We start from the raw sequence: 14573 nt of genomic DNA, 5'->3' as shown, positions 1-14573 counted from the left end.
TGAATGATAAAGAAAGTGATGTATTACACCAACCGAAAATGTATACATCTAATAAACCAGGTAGAATTAATTACAAGGAACTGAAGAGAATAAGAATGTTATTTCATCAACTCACTTGTGATAAAAATTGCCGCAAGGTAACAAAAATTGTACAGGTCTGGTGATGGCAACGAGTCCTATTCATTTCAGATACACAACAGAAGAAAACAGAAGAAAGATATATCTACAAACACATGTCATTGAAGGTAAAAAGGAAGCATGAGAATGGCGATGACAGAATCCATAAGTTGAATCTTAAAGTTGATACACCTTCGTTCTTCAATTTATACCAATATAAGTTTGCAATATTGTCCACAACCTGTGATAAAGTATGGACTAAAGGGTTAATAACAACATACTGAATGTGTTAAGTATTAACCAGCAACAAACTCACCTTAGGGAGGGAGACAAAGTGTACCATGTGTTCTGCTTTTCAGCCACAAGCACTTTGAAAACAACTGTTTGAATCCAGCACAAACAGCAGGAATAAATTTCACACTAGTTGAGCAGCTTCTCCCCAGAACAAGTCACTGATTCGAATGTCATTAAATCATGTGCAGAACAAACTCTAATGACTGACTGAGCTTCAGCCACAAGAACATTTTGTAGCAACTCGTTCCATGACAATAATATTTCAAGAGATTTCTCTTCCAGTACTCATGCAAGTTGACTGTACAAACTTGATTCTGATTTGTCACATTTTTCTTTCATATTTCTCAGCAAACTTTTGAAGTAATAATCTCTGACGGAATGCCAAATACTTATCCAAACTTGTTCCAGCCCATTGTTGGCAAAAACATTCATCAGTTGGTACAAAAGATCCAAGGGGAAATGGTCCTTTTGGAGCTTTCTTTAGGGAAACTAAGAACCTATGACGAGGACGAATTCTCTGGTCCAAGGATAAACTAAGATACATTGGGTACTTGGTCAAGGATTGCACCTCATTGTTAAGTTCATTAACCAAGTACAAATATTTGGGTTTTAGATTTTCCTCCAAGGACAGAGATAGCACCTGCAGACAGTAGCCAACATTAACAAGAGGTACAAACTGTTCTTTACATTAAGAAGTATCAATCCAAAAGATACAAAAATGAAAATTTGGAACAGTGAAACAGGATACCTTTCATAAATTAATAACAAGGAAAATACCTGCAAAATTTACCTGTGTTAGGCTAGTCAATACTTTCAAGATATCTGAATTTTTCATTCCTATGCTCCTTAAGAAATTTATTCTTGGAAGTAATCCATCGTCTATGCTGTAATGGAGAAGTTGGGGATGTTTTTTCACCATCTTCACAATGCTATCCCTGGGTGCACCCAACTCCTTGGTAAGAAACATATAACGCATATTCCATGAAATGTCAATTCTTTGCACAAGAATTTGGGGACTAAGCTGAATGACCTTACCCAAATCTTTTTCCTTGATGCCTACTTCCTCAACTAAATATCTAACTGTAGGTTTTAACGAATTCTCAACACTGTAAGAAAACAAGGATGGAGTAGCAGCAATGATTTGCCCTATTCTAGAATTCGGTATGCCTAGGCCTCTCAAGAAAGCAACACGAGACTTCAAATTGTTCTCCACTGTATACTCAAGAATTTGTGGCTGCCTCAGAAGGATTCTTCTTACATCTCTATGTTTAACACCAACACTCATCAAGTATTCTAACCTTTCCTGTGCAGAACCAACGTTGATTTGAAGTGCTTGCATGTGCCTCTCATATATTTGGATAAAGTGTGATTCCTTCATTCCAAAGGTGCTCAAGTAATCAAGAAGTGGTAACCATTTCGAATCCAAAGGAATCTCTTCAGACAACCGAGGATATTTTTTATTCTTTACATTTCTACTAACCTGCAATTTGTGAAAAGAAAAATGAGGCTCAAGAGCAAAACAAGTACACCATTTGGTACTAAATAGCATGATTTGACACTAAATAGCTCACCTTATCACCATATGGTACCTTTCCACTCTCATTTCGTTGTAAGGATGCCACTCTCTCACTTCTAGGCAATCTAATGCTTTGTTCATTGTCCAAAGATCTCAAACCCCACTCCCACTCCTTCTCTTTATCTTTTCCTGCACAAGCAAGGTTATGAACATTCAACTTTCCCCTTTAAACTACTCAATAACACTCTTTCAATTCTACATACCTTTAACTGTCTTCGACTTCAATCTCTTGTTACCAACACCAAATTTAGCAGGCTCAGCAAATTCCTCCTGCACACACGTTCAACAATGAAAGGTAAATTAACAATAAACAAGCAAACATCAATATCAGATTTAAGCAGAGGATTCAACATTCCACACTTTTGTTACATTTTGGAAAAAGGAAGCATTTCAAATGCCTAATCAAAAACCCACTTCACTTATCCATTGAATTTAAGGCATTAACTTTGACCACACAATGAAAGCACACAACTCACATCAGAAAGCCAATCATCATCATCATCATCATCATCATCTTCGTCGTCCTCCTCCTCCTCGTCCATTTCTTCATCTTCATCATCACTATCGTACAGAGACAGTGCCTCTCCATACTTTGACCTTCTGTTGGTCTTGAGAATGTTCGGATTCGAATGTGCTGCAAGTTTCACTAAACTCTTCAACCTTGCAGAACCCAAATGCCCTCTCTCCAAGTTCCGAAATTGAGAACAAAAACACAAAGGAGTCGAAAAGTATAGGAGGGGTTTATAGGGATAGAGAGACATAGAAGCAGCCATTGCTAGAGAGAAACAGAAAAGAATATACTCCAAAACCCTAAATCAGAATCTCTCTGTGCACTACCAGAGGTTTATCCTCTTTCTATCTAAAACGGTGTCGTTTCTGCTTAAAACCATATCTTGAACATGAGTCCCACAAAATAACGCGTAGGTGGCGCGAGCCCGTGGGCTAAAAAAGCCCACGTGGCATTCTTTATAACGGTTGTAGTGTTGTGAAGAGTGAAATGAACGGGCTTGGCGAGTTAGTTAACTATGGAAGGAGCAGTAGCAGCATCTTCTTTGTCTCTGTTTTCATTGGGGAGTGTGAAAACTAGGAGCAGAGTGTGTCGGATATCTCCCATGTCTGAAAGACAAGGTTGTAATGTTTGGATTAAGAATGGAAGAAGAAGGGTTACGGTTGGTGCAGTGAATGTGGAAGATATAACCACAGTACTTGATCCAGCTCCAGTGGAAGTTACATGGCAAATTGTGGTCGGAGCTATAGGTACCTTAACTCACACAAACACAACCTTTGAAGTTTTTGCTTTACTAGAAATGTTCTTATGGGACAAACAAATCTTAAATGCAGATGTTTTTAGCTGTTTTCTGTTTTGTCCTTACATTGATGGAAAGAGAATGGTGTTTTGTGTAAGAAATTGGGTTTTGATTTTCTTTGAGTTTGAATTCTGCAGCTGGGGTTACCCCTTTTGTGGTGGCAGGGATTGAATTTCGCAAAAGAATTGTAAGTCACTCTTTTGGTTGTAAGTGATTAGGTATGAAACTGGTGTGTTTCATGTGTTGATTGTTGAATACTGTTACAGATAGCTCAAAAAAGATGTGAGGAGTGTGGAGGATCAGGGCTTGTCCTAAGAGAAAAGGAATACTTCCGTTGCCCAGAATGTGGTATGATTGCATTCACTTCTTCTCATGTATTGTACTCTGTTTAAGCCTCTGTTTAAGCAATTAAGTATGCAGGTGGGAGAATTTCAATGTATCTCTCTGAAATATTCCTGATTAATTGGGCTTTTTTATGTGTCCTGTAATTGAACATCAAACTCAAAATATTGAATGCCTTGGAATTGTAGAAATTCTTGCATTACCAAGCTAATTTTAATATCCGTTGCCAACCTGAGAATATTGTGGTGTTAAAATGAAGATTTTCATTGGTCCTTTTCCTTTTGGTTCACAATTCCTGTCATTTTGGTTGAGGAGCTGTGACAAGTGATATAATGGTCAATTCTAGCACAAGTTAAAAGTGCTTTTGAGAGTTTTTTTTCATTAGAAGTAGAGTTTTTCTATTAGAAGTTTAGAGTGTTTTTCAACAGATAAATTCTCAAAAACTCTGCTAGCTTAGAATCCAATGAGATTATTAGTACATGTTTAAGTTATTGGCATCACTAGTAGCTTCTGTTTCAAACCCTTTAACTGGATCTCACAACCATAATATTGATGTAGAAAAATTGGTAAATTATGATCGTGAGTATGAACTATGAGTATGTATGAACGAGTTTATGCCTTGTTGCTTTTCCATTTATGTATTGTTGATTTACCCTTAACCAACTGCATAATTCATTATCTTGCAGTCCTTAATAAGCTATCTATTGCAGGAGGGTTTCTTCCTTGGCAGTCCTGGAAAAGATTCTTTTCAGGCTAATTTCAACAGCGTTGTACAAAAACCATACTTCAACAGTGACAACTTTATTTAACAGAGATTCAATGTTTGTGAGAATATTTCATCATACACAAACGTAAACAACATAGTAAAGCTATTTGCAATACCAACTACCATATTTATTAGAAACATTTTAATTTCTTATTTATTAGAAACATTGTAATTTCTTTTTGAGACAAATAGTATTTGCTACCCTATTGATATGTCCACCTCTAGGAAAAATAATTGTGCAGCAACAGAGACATGATGTTTGTGAAGTCTCAGTATTTGGACGATTTGTGAAAGTGGTAGAAGTTTGGTTTTCTAGCTGTTTTTTCATTGTAGGTTGTTCCAATGCCTATGATTCTGATTGAATAGACTCCAATTTTCATAATCTTCAAATGCATAGGATATAATCAGACTGAATGTGTTTAATAAGTTGATAGAGCAAGGATTTAAATCCCATAGTAACCATTTTAGCAAGGGGTTGGCTTACCCAGTTCTCCATTTTAAGACTATCACATCACAGAATAAATTTGATAGAAGATCATCTGGCCACCACATTTTAGAAAGAGTTTTTTATTTTTCTCCAACATTGAAAATATATACATAGCCGTGTAGGTTTTATTTGGGTTTGTTTTGGAACTAATTCTCATGGGTCATGTATTGGACCTAATAGAATAGGGTGTAAATAGTAAACATGACATAGGAAGCATGAGGAGTTCACCTAGACATAGACAAGGGAAAAAAAACATGAATGTTCACGTGTCATCTCTTCGATAGAGAAGATTTTTCATCAAAAATGGTTACTCTATGTCATCTTTTTGTCACCATGGGAGTGGATATTTTTATGGTTAAAATCTACATCTTGGTTGTCCTTGGCACTATAAATAAATGTGTTAGGCCTCTCATAAATACAACTTAAATTGAGTAAGAAATTTATGCCAAAATGTTCTCACTTGACTCAAGTTCACTCTATGTTAGCAAGTGTGTGGACTCTTTAGAAGTTGGCTTACATCTTATAAACCTCTACTTTCACACCTCATCAAATTCACCTTTTTGACCTATTCTTCTATATAATTTTTGCAATGTCTCCATGTAATCAATTTAAAATTATAAACTCCATAACAAGCAAGGATTTAAGACGGGGTTTTCATCAAAATTTAATTCATAGCATATGAAGATTAGATGTGGTGGAATCAATAAAATTTTGTAAGCATTCTACATATTATGAATAAGTTATGAGGAGAATAATATAACCAATCATCTAAGAGCCCCTCAAAGAATTTTAGTGATTTTGAAAATGAATAAGAAGCATGAGCAAGCCATTGCATTTGCACTCGCATACACTGATAGGTGGAAGAGTTGTATCTACATAGAGAGAGAATCCTTTCAGAAACTTAATAAGTGACACTTTAATAAATAATTTAGACATTTATAGACATGTGATCCAATAAGAAAAACAAAATGTTACAAATTATTAAAAAAACCACAACATGTGCTGGACTTAATCTATATTTTAAAAGAACGTCTAAAAGGTGCTGATGTTGTTACAAGTTTTTTGAACATGTATTTATTTGATCTCATCCCTTATCGAAATAATACATATCTTTTACACCAATCATGTCTCTCAAGGGAAGATTATCATTTTAAGGTGGTCAACATCAGTTTTCTTCAGATTATAAAGTCCTTTTTTATCGATACCAACTCCATAAGAAGATTCTTTTCAAATTATGCAGCTTCACTTATTCCATTACTGATGTCAGATAGGAGCAATTGTTAGTTGACCCTTGGCTACCTAAAGTAGTCTACACGAATCTGTAACAAAATCTTCTCACCTTATCCTTCATCTACCTTTTAGGTGTATAGTCTTACATCATTGATAATTATTTCAAGACTTTATCACATTGCTTCTGAAGACTGCATCACCATCTCTGTGCATGGATCTTGCAGTAAGTAAGGCTTTTAAAAAAATAAGTGTCACAGTTTTTTTTGACATTTCACGTCGACTAGTTATAAAAACATTTCATTAATCGATAAGTTTAAAGTCTACTTGATATGATATCAGAGTCATTCAGTCGTTATCCAACCACCCAGATACATAGTCTCACTTGACAAAGTCTTAGTATTAGGCTTGAAGTCTACTTGTAATTCTGGTAGTATGGTGATTATTTCCTCATTTCTTTTTCTTTTTTGGCTGTTTTACATTTAACAATCCTTGGCTTGGTGCTTGAGTTGCTACTCACAGCCACTCTTTTGGACTTCAATGTTTTCTGTCTATTAATGAAATTTTAGTAGTATTGATGGATTTCAACTCCAAATTTTGTAACTTTATTGGGTCCCTTTCCTTGCTTTGCAAAGGGTGATGTCATGAATCATGAACGTGGATTCTTTACTTTGCAACAACTTGTGGCTCGAACTCCTCCAAATCACAGTTGAATATCACATCAATTGGTCAATACTAAGAAATTGTAAAGTCATTTGACCAATTCACATAACACTGGTCAATCTTCAATTAACAGGCACAAATCTTGCGATTACTGAGTAGTCATAAAACAAAATGAGAAACAAAAAGAAATGAATTAAAAATGTATGACGTATGGGTGACAATGGATTCGTGTCATCCTATATTGTGACTTACGACATGAACAATAATTGTGGTGTGCAGCATGTTGGTGGTGAAAGTTAAGACAAACGGAAAAGAAGAAAGTGAAGACTCTGAGTTCAAATTTCAACTAAAATTCCAGAATTGGAAACATAACAAATGGGTTTTGAAGAGTGAAAAGAAACAAAGAAATGCAGCATTCATTCTGATGTGAAACAGATGAAGACACATTTATGCATGTCGGTGATTGCTCGTAAAAGTTGTTGAATTGAATACAAAAAAGTGGAGTTGGTGGTTAATTAAATGTCTAACTACATCAACTTAGTGGACTAGTTTAAGAGCTATTTCTCATTATTTATGTTTAGTTTTTCAATTTAACAGTCAAATATAAATTACTTATTAAATAGGTAATTTATATATATATATATAGAAATTATATCATTTTTTTGAATAATTAAAATTAAAATTTTCACCTTAAATATCCCTTGGCTCTGAATAGTATTAAGAATGGAAAAGCGTGTGGGGCAAATTATGTTGGAAGAAACATGCATCAACCACTATACCGACATGAGGAAGATGTTTAATCTAAGAAACCACACATGTTTAGGGTTACTTTAGCTACAAATTTTCCACTCAAAGTAGCTGGATTTTTTTTATCTGATAAAAATTTATATCTTAATTACTAAAATAAAATAAAAAAATATTAAAATTAATAAGTCGTGTCAAGATGACATGATTTCAGTATAAAGAAATCGTATTAAGGTGACACGACTTTAGTTATTTGAACTAAAATCGTGTTAAGGTAACAAAATTTCATTATAAAGAAGTCGTGCTAAAATGATACAAATATTAGTGTGTTTAAACTAAAAATCGTATCATGAAGACACAACTTTAATATAATCAAATTTTAAATAAAATTGTGTTATTAAACAACACGGATTATGATAATTTTTAATTTATTTATTTATTTAGATAATTAGCAGATAAAATTATACCAAATCAAAAAATCTCAAGTAAACCATTCGTTACATATAAACAAAAAAGGGATGTGAGATAATACAAATTTAAAATTTATAAAAATATAAATGAAAAATAGTGATGATTGAGAGGCAAAGAATAAATCTCCTTTAAATAAATCTAAATTAAAAAATATAGAAAATTATAAATGGTTTGGAATGTCATCAATCTCCTTTAAATAAATCTAAATTAAAAAATATAGAAAATTATAAATGGTTTGGAATGCCATCAAGAGAATTTTAAGTATAAGTTGTTTCATATTTTTCAATAAACAAACTCATGTGATTAGTTTCAGATAATTATTCAAAACACGTTTTTTTATAAATTAACTCATCAAAGTATACGTGTTGACTCCTGATATGATTTCTTTTCTGCACGCGTGATTCAATTTTACAGTTATTGATTACTGTAAAGAGGGTTAAGTTTTTTTATATTCAAATCATAAGTTTTTTTTATAAAAAAAAGTTTATGTATGTTCTACACGTGTGTCTGCATTTGGAACAGTGAACCCAAAAGAACACAACGGTTTCAGACTTCTTTGTTATGCATTGATGCTTTTAACAGGTGAATATGCAGAGGAATTTTAAATAAAAATATAATATTTAATATTGTTAAGATATTTTTTTTATGGTATTTTAGTCAACAAATTTAATTTACGTGTTTATTGACAACTAATAAACAAAATAATTAGGAGATAAAATTTAAACGTGATTGAATATTGAATATTGAATATTGAATCCGTTTGTGCAGTGGCTTCAGAGTAATTTCATAAGAAGAAAAAAACAATACTTATTCATTGTTTAAGTAAACGTTTTCTATAAAATATAGCACTCAACAACCTTGTATTTGGTCTTGCCTCCATCCTTGAATAAACAAAATCCCACATGCATGACAAGCCCTTGTTACTTTTAGCTGCAAAAGTGCTTGGTCCTTGGATTTGTTCTCTGTTGTTTTGGCTTCAAAGTGCACACCATGCTTTCCTTTTCAATTGAGGTGAGAGTCTCTGAAACTATTTGGTGATCTTGTTTTGTATGATGATGTTGTGGGAGGAAACTGGTTTTACATATTCTACCATATACAAGTGTCTGTGCTTGTTAAGTTGAAGTTGAAGGAGATGCAGCATCTTGTTTTCTTTACCAGTGAAGAAAAGAGTTACTTTTTATGGCAGTTAATGAGTTTGTGAAAATTGGTTGCTGATTAACTTTTTATGTGGTTTGTTTAATTGGGAGCTATTACTTTCAAGTTTGAGCTCTTTGTTGTTTTATAGTAATGATTTTTGGTTTTTTTTTTTCTGGCTTTTCTGTTTTCTTAGGGAAAAGCTTAGTGGAACACTTCAGATTTGCTGAGGGATTTTTCAGAATTTCTTTGTCTCTGTGTGTTTGAACACAGAATGAATTTGGATTTGATTGCTTAAACTTTTTATAGTTTTTACTTGGAAGTTCATATTCACCTTTCTGTGTAATTGAGTTGAAGTTTAGAGCATGTTCCAAGTTTGAGTTCAAGAAAATACTAATGGATCTTCTGAGTATTCCTTTTAAGGAATTGAAAATCATGAAAGGAATATGGGAGGCTTTTCTGAACAGTCCTATCTTTTCACTTTTATATGAACAAGGAATGATGGGACAAAGAATGAAAAAAGTTCTTCCTTTAAGCAGCAGCAAGTGTTCCAAGATTCATTATTTAATTAGGTTTATCAAACTAATCTCCATTTCTGGACTGCATCAAATTTGAAAGACAAACAATAACATGGTGGAAAAGTAAAAAACTAAAGCAGAGACTGATAAGTAATAATTATGAAAAGATTACAGTTTTGTTCATATCTTAAGAGCTGTTATGTGCATGAGGATTGTGAAAATCAGACACTTTCTCTTTGTTGTTCGACCACACTGAGACTGCATGCTTGTTTTATATGGTTGTAGCTCTTGTTGTTGTTTTTATCTAACTTTGTTGCTTTAATTGTTGTGTCACCCTTTCTGCAGAATCTCTCAGATTTTGATACGGTGCTCAAATTCAGCTAGAATTGGAGTAAAACGAGGACAACGATCACATAGCTCAAATTGAAGTCACTGACAATTGTTGTTCCAAAAGAGGAGAAAACAGAAAACTTTGGAGTGTTTAAAGCAGAAAAACATATTGGTATTGGTGGTGTCTACATATATTCAAAGAACCATATATTTTTCAAATGCAAATGTCTCATAAACATAAAATGTCCTATGAGCCTGTCCAAAATTTTGGGTCATGCTGCTTCCTACAAAGTGAGAACCAAGACTACTATTCATCCTCTGATAACAGTGGCCATGCAACCTACCCTTCTGTTCGTACTTCAGAACAATATTGCACCCTGGAATCTTCTACAAAGAACAGTTTTCCTTCCCTTAATTCCCCATCTACTATCAGTTTCTCACCCAACAATAGCCCAGTCTCAAAGCTGCAGCCGAAATCATATGTGTTGAGTTCACAGAATTCTCTTGAAATAGCGAATGATTCACTAGAAAATGAATCTTGTTTGACCCATAATGACAATGAGCTGAGGCACAAGATAAGAGAGCTTGAAAGTGTTATGTTGGGACATGATGCAGATATTCTGGATATGTATGATCCTGTAATTCCAGAGGAATCTGAGTCATTTTTTCTAGAGGCAGAAAGGTGGAAGAAAATGATGGAAGTGATATCTAGAGGGGATTTGAAAGAGATGCTTTGTACATGTGCAATAGCAGTGGCAGGAAATGATATGGAGACAACTGAATGGTTGATGTCAGAGTTAAGGAAAATGGTCTCCATTTCTGGCAATCCAATCCAAAGATTGGGGGCATACATGCTGGAGGCTCTTGTTGCAAGACTTGCCTCTTCAGGAAGCACAATCTACAAAGCCTTGAAGTGTAAAGAGCCTACTGGTAGAGAACTCCTTTCACACATGCATCTACTTTATGAAATCTGCCCATATCTCAAATTTGGGTACTTGTCAGCAAATGGAGTTATTGCTGAAGTGATGAAGGAGGAAAGTGAAATCCACATTATTGATTTTCAGATCAACCAGGGAATACAATGGGTGAGCCTAATCCAAGCTCTTGCTGGCAGACCTGGAGGACCCCCCAAGATCAGAATAACAGGTTTTGATGACTCCACTTCAGCTTATGCCAGAGAAGGAGGCCTTGAAATAGTGGGAGAAAGGTTGTCAACACTTGCACAATCATATAATGTACCCTTTGAGTTCCATGCGTTGGAAGTTTCTCCCACTGAGGTTGAAATTAAGGACCTCAAACTTCGACCTGGTGAAGCTATTGCTGTGAATTTTGCCATGATGCTGCACCATCTTCCAGATGAAAGTGTGGATAGTCAGAACCATCGAGACCGGTTGCTGAGAATGGCAAAGTGCTTGTCTCCAAAGATTGTGGCACTAGTTGAGCAAGAATCACACACCAGCAATCTCCCATTCTTCCCCCGTTTTGTTGAGACAATGAACTACTACTTGGCTATTTTTGAATCAATTGATGTTGCTCTTCCAAGGGAGAACAAAGAAAGGATTAACGTGGAACAGCATTGTTTGGCTCGAGAAGTTGTCAACTTAGTAGCATGTGAAGGGGCAGAAAGAGTAGAACGTCACGAACCTCTCAAGAAATGGAGATCACGTTTCACTATGGCTGGATTCTCACCATATCCATTGAACTCCTTTATAACTTGTTCCATTAAAAATCTTCAGCAAAGCTACCAAGGACATTACACTCTAGAAGAGAGAGATGGAGCTCTATCTCTTGGTTGGATGAATCAAGTTCTTATTACTTCTAGTGCTTGGAGGTGATGATCCAAACACAACTGGTTCCTATTTGTTATTGCAGACTTTTTGTTAGTTTATGTATCATCCTAATCTTAAGCAGAATTCCTCATTTCGAAGTCAAATTACTCTGTAGTTTGTTAAAACACACTAGATTTATGTCAATAATTCCAGTACCAGCAAACACGATATCATTTCAGATGATTGTTGTTACTTGAGGTATCAGTTTGAGGTATCAGCTTAACTGAGATGTCAAGTTTTACATAATGATGTTTAACATGAAAGCTTTTATAAAAAAAAACACACTATCATCAAATTTACAAACAAAAAGAAAAACAGAAGCATGTATTCTGTATTTTGCTATGAAACCCATACAAAGATAAAAAGAATGATGACAATTTACACCTACAAAACTTGTTAGCTGAAAATTATTACAAAACAAGGAAGAATAGAACTGGGATTTTTTGCTACAAATTTCTCTAAGCTAAACTGCATTTTTCCTAACCCAGTTGAGCCAGGTCCTTCATATTCACCATCAACTTCATTTACTGGAGTTCCAGCAATTATCCTGCAAATTATTGCAGCTTTTTTCACACTGTGTACCCTGGCAGCTGCTCTGTTACTCAACTCTTTGTTACTTGTATTGAGGTGAATGTCGGTGTATTGTGTCTTGAAATTAAATTGAATTATTTGGCAAAGATAACAAGATGGATCTTTACAGAGGTCATGAACTCTCTTTGTAGATTTCCCTTGGAAACATCTCACTGTAGTACCATAGAACCGCAACAGCTCATTCCCATCAACTGTGCTCCTTGGATGCCTTGGATATTGCACAGAGGCCACCTTCTTCACATTTTCTCTATAATTTTCAAACCTTTCAAGGACTTCTTCTGAGCAGCTCACCCTGAGGACTGTTCTAACCTTTTTCAGTGGCTTTGATGTGTTGAACCAAGCTTTTTGAAAGATCATTTCCACAATTTTTCTTGATGGGTCTCCAACACTCAGTTCTGCCAAAGTTTTTGAATGATGTGAACGAGTTCAAAGAATATAACATACACATAGTGAAAGAAAAAAAAGGATAAAAGAAGTTTCAAGTATACCTCAACTGCTCCAATTAGTTTTCCTCTTAAAAGTTACAAGCCTGTTACATTACAATGACTTCTGAAAAATCATAATTTTTATATTTCAAGCTTCTTTATCATGAAACACTGAGTTTTGAAGACATGAAAGCATGTTGTGTTGATGCAAATAGTAGCAGCATGCAACTTGGTAACTTACCATGAAGCCTTGCCAGTGTATTGCTTGGTCTTGAAACTACCAGGGTGGTTGGAGTAGGCATTAGAGGTCTATTATATCCATTCATTTTCTCCCATTCTGAAACACAGCCACTTCCCTTGCTGCATTTTGTTTGCTGCTTGATTACATCGTTGATCTTGTTTCCACATTTGACATTATCCTTCAAGGAGACCCATAAGGCATGCATCTTGTTCTTTGCTCCTCTTCTTCCCTGTGTTGAGTGGAATATATGACCACAAAAAAAATGGTTTCTAGTGAACAAGTTCGTTGTCTCAGTAACATGCACAAAGTTGAGGGACAAAGAAAGCAAAGAATATATTTTTTGTTCACTAAACTCATTTCAATTTTAAAATTTAGTGGAAAGAAAAATATAATCTGCCATTATAGGTATAATTGTTTTTATTTCTTGCAGTATGTTGACCATTATGTATAGAGATAAAAGATTATGCGTTTTTATATATTTTACCATGACCTTGTGTTATTTTTACAGTATTGTAACAGCAACAAAGACAGGGAATAACATTAAAAGAAATTAAAACAGTGTTTTGGTACACATTCTGAACTTAAATTCATTTGGTATTAAGACAAACATGTTTTAACCTTTTCTTTCTCCTTCTGTGACAATGGGACAGAGATGATGGATCTGTTTTTAAAATGAGAAAGAAGTGTCTACTCTGGAATGTTTTGAGAAAGGCAAGACACCAGTGGACTCCTCAGTCATTTATTGCTCTTTTGTCAGTTTTGGCCCAGCGGTCCTTTGATTCAAATTTATTTCCAATGTCAATATCAAATGCTTAGCTAGTCAAATTTTACTAAAAAGTAAGATTAACAACACCAGTTCAATCAGGAAATATGTACCTAACGTGTACTTTTGAAGGTTTAACCTTATATTACTTATACAAGACTCATCGATATCGACACAAACACACAAACACGAAAATATGTATAATTTCTAAAATATAAAATACGGAGACACAGACTTATATATTATATTATTATGAATTATATAAATTGACAATAAAGATTTATGTGCACAAGTATGTTTCAATTTTTTTTAGTAGAAAGATGTTTCTCATAGCTGGTTCAAAAAAATTTGTTTCTTATTTCTATAATCATAACAAAAATTTATAGAATAAGTTTGAGTTTTTAGAAAATTAATGTAGTTCTTCTTTTTAAAATTGTGTTAGAACTGTGTTAGAATTGTTACAAATCCAATAAATATTTTTTGAATTAAACATTTCACTAATATGTGTTCTACAAGTTGTACGAGTGTCGGAGTATGATAAGTATGTCGGACACGAACACACCATTCAAGAGGTGTGTTCAAGCTTCATAGTTTTTTCCAATATCAGTTTTTATCTGTATTTCTCTTTACCATAGTATTTTTCTTTTAAAATGTACACACTTTAAACTTATTGTATAATATAATTTCTCTTTTGATCTATGAAAAAGAAAAAGCGATATGCTCAATTCTAAAGACAAAATAGAATATC

The 14573-nt window shown here is 34.2% G+C and overlaps 4 protein-coding genes across 6 annotated transcripts; 2 read left to right on the top strand and 2 right to left on the bottom strand.

The window, feature by feature from the left end:
• Positions 1-4: 4 nt before the first annotated feature.
• On the bottom strand, positions 5-2895 carry LOC137824500 (Mitochondrial transcription termination factor family protein). 3 transcript variants are annotated; one of them, XR_016514991.1, is made up of 7 exons: positions 2464-2874; positions 2191-2257; positions 1983-2116; positions 1447-1891; positions 1202-1346; positions 434-1051; positions 5-358 (listed from the first exon to the last, which is right to left on the bottom strand). XR_016514991.1 is itself a non-coding variant. In XM_068630165.2 (5 exons), exons 1-5 carry the CDS (start codon positions 2758-2760, stop codon positions 734-736), a joined length of 1506 nt encoding a protein of 501 aa, XP_068486266.1. In that variant the 5' UTR covers positions 2761-2895; the 3' UTR covers positions 5-733. The 3 variants fall into 3 exon arrangements, 1 of the variants encoding a protein (XP_068486266.1); XR_011083263.2 differs by having other exon boundaries at positions 1202-1891; positions 2464-2895; XM_068630165.2 differs by having other exon boundaries at positions 5-1051; positions 1202-1891; positions 2464-2895.
• Positions 2896-3012: 117 nt separating this feature from the next.
• Positions 3013-4717, top strand: LOC137824501 (uncharacterized). The gene is made up of 4 exons (XM_068630167.1): positions 3013-3244; positions 3432-3481; positions 3561-3642; positions 4347-4717. Exons 1-4 carry the CDS (start codon positions 3013-3015, stop codon positions 4391-4393), a joined length of 411 nt encoding a protein of 136 aa, XP_068486268.1. The 3' UTR covers positions 4394-4717.
• Positions 4718-8743: 4026 nt separating this feature from the next.
• LOC137823743 (scarecrow-like protein 21) lies at positions 8744-11968 on the top strand. Its single transcript, XM_068628997.2, has 2 exons — positions 8744-9005; positions 9992-11968. Exon 2 carries the CDS (start codon positions 10195-10197, stop codon positions 11809-11811), a length of 1617 nt encoding a protein of 538 aa, XP_068485098.1. The 5' UTR covers positions 8744-9005; positions 9992-10194; the 3' UTR covers positions 11812-11968.
• Positions 11969-12114: 146 nt separating this feature from the next.
• On the bottom strand, positions 12115-13402 carry LOC137823744 (uncharacterized). The gene is made up of 2 exons (XM_068628998.2): positions 13063-13402; positions 12115-12791 (listed from the first exon to the last, which is right to left on the bottom strand). Exons 1-2 carry the CDS (start codon positions 13265-13267, stop codon positions 12202-12204), a joined length of 795 nt encoding a protein of 264 aa, XP_068485099.1. The 5' UTR covers positions 13268-13402; the 3' UTR covers positions 12115-12201.
• Between the last annotated feature and the right edge of the window lie 1171 nt (positions 13403-14573).

The sequence above is a fragment of the Phaseolus vulgaris genome, chromosome 8 (genome assembly GCF_051622355.1).
Source record: "Phaseolus vulgaris cultivar YP4 chromosome 8, ASM5162235v1, whole genome shotgun sequence".
In the NCBI taxonomy this organism is placed as follows: Eukaryota; Viridiplantae; Streptophyta; class Magnoliopsida; order Fabales; family Fabaceae; genus Phaseolus; species Phaseolus vulgaris.
Note: the sequence above shows the minus strand (reverse complement) of the source record. Positions and strands in the feature narration are given on the sequence as shown.

Coding starts and splice junctions, on each gene's coding strand:
- LOC137824500 (XM_068630165.2), bottom strand. CDS start 2,760: ATGGCTGCTTCTATGTCTCTCTATCCCTATAAACCCCTCCTATACTTT. Junction 2,117..2,190: donor GAAGTCGAAGACAGTTAAAG/GTATGTAGAATT, acceptor TTGCTTGTGCAG/GAAAAGATAAAGAGAAGGAG. Junction 1,052..1,201: donor TATTGACTAGCCTAACACAG/GTAAATTTTGCA, acceptor TACTGTCTGCAG/GTGCTATCTCTGTCCTTGGA.
- LOC137823744 (XM_068628998.2), bottom strand. CDS start 13,267: ATGCATGCCTTATGGGTCTCCTTGAAGGATAATGTCAAATGTGGAAAC. Junction 12,792..13,062: donor TACACTGGCAAGGCTTCATG/GTAAGTTACCAA, acceptor AAACTTTGGCAG/AACTGAGTGTTGGAGACCCA.
- LOC137823743 (XM_068628997.2), top strand. CDS start 10,195: ATGCAAATGTCTCATAAACATAAAATGTCCTATGAGCCTGTCCAAAAT.
- LOC137824501 (XM_068630167.1), top strand. CDS start 3,013: ATGGAAGGAGCAGTAGCAGCATCTTCTTTGTCTCTGTTTTCATTGGGG. Junction 3,245..3,431: donor AATTGTGGTCGGAGCTATAG/GTACCTTAACTC, acceptor TGAATTCTGCAG/CTGGGGTTACCCCTTTTGTG. Junction 3,643..4,346: donor CTTCCGTTGCCCAGAATGTG/GTATGATTGCAT, acceptor TATCTATTGCAG/GAGGGTTTCTTCCTTGGCAG.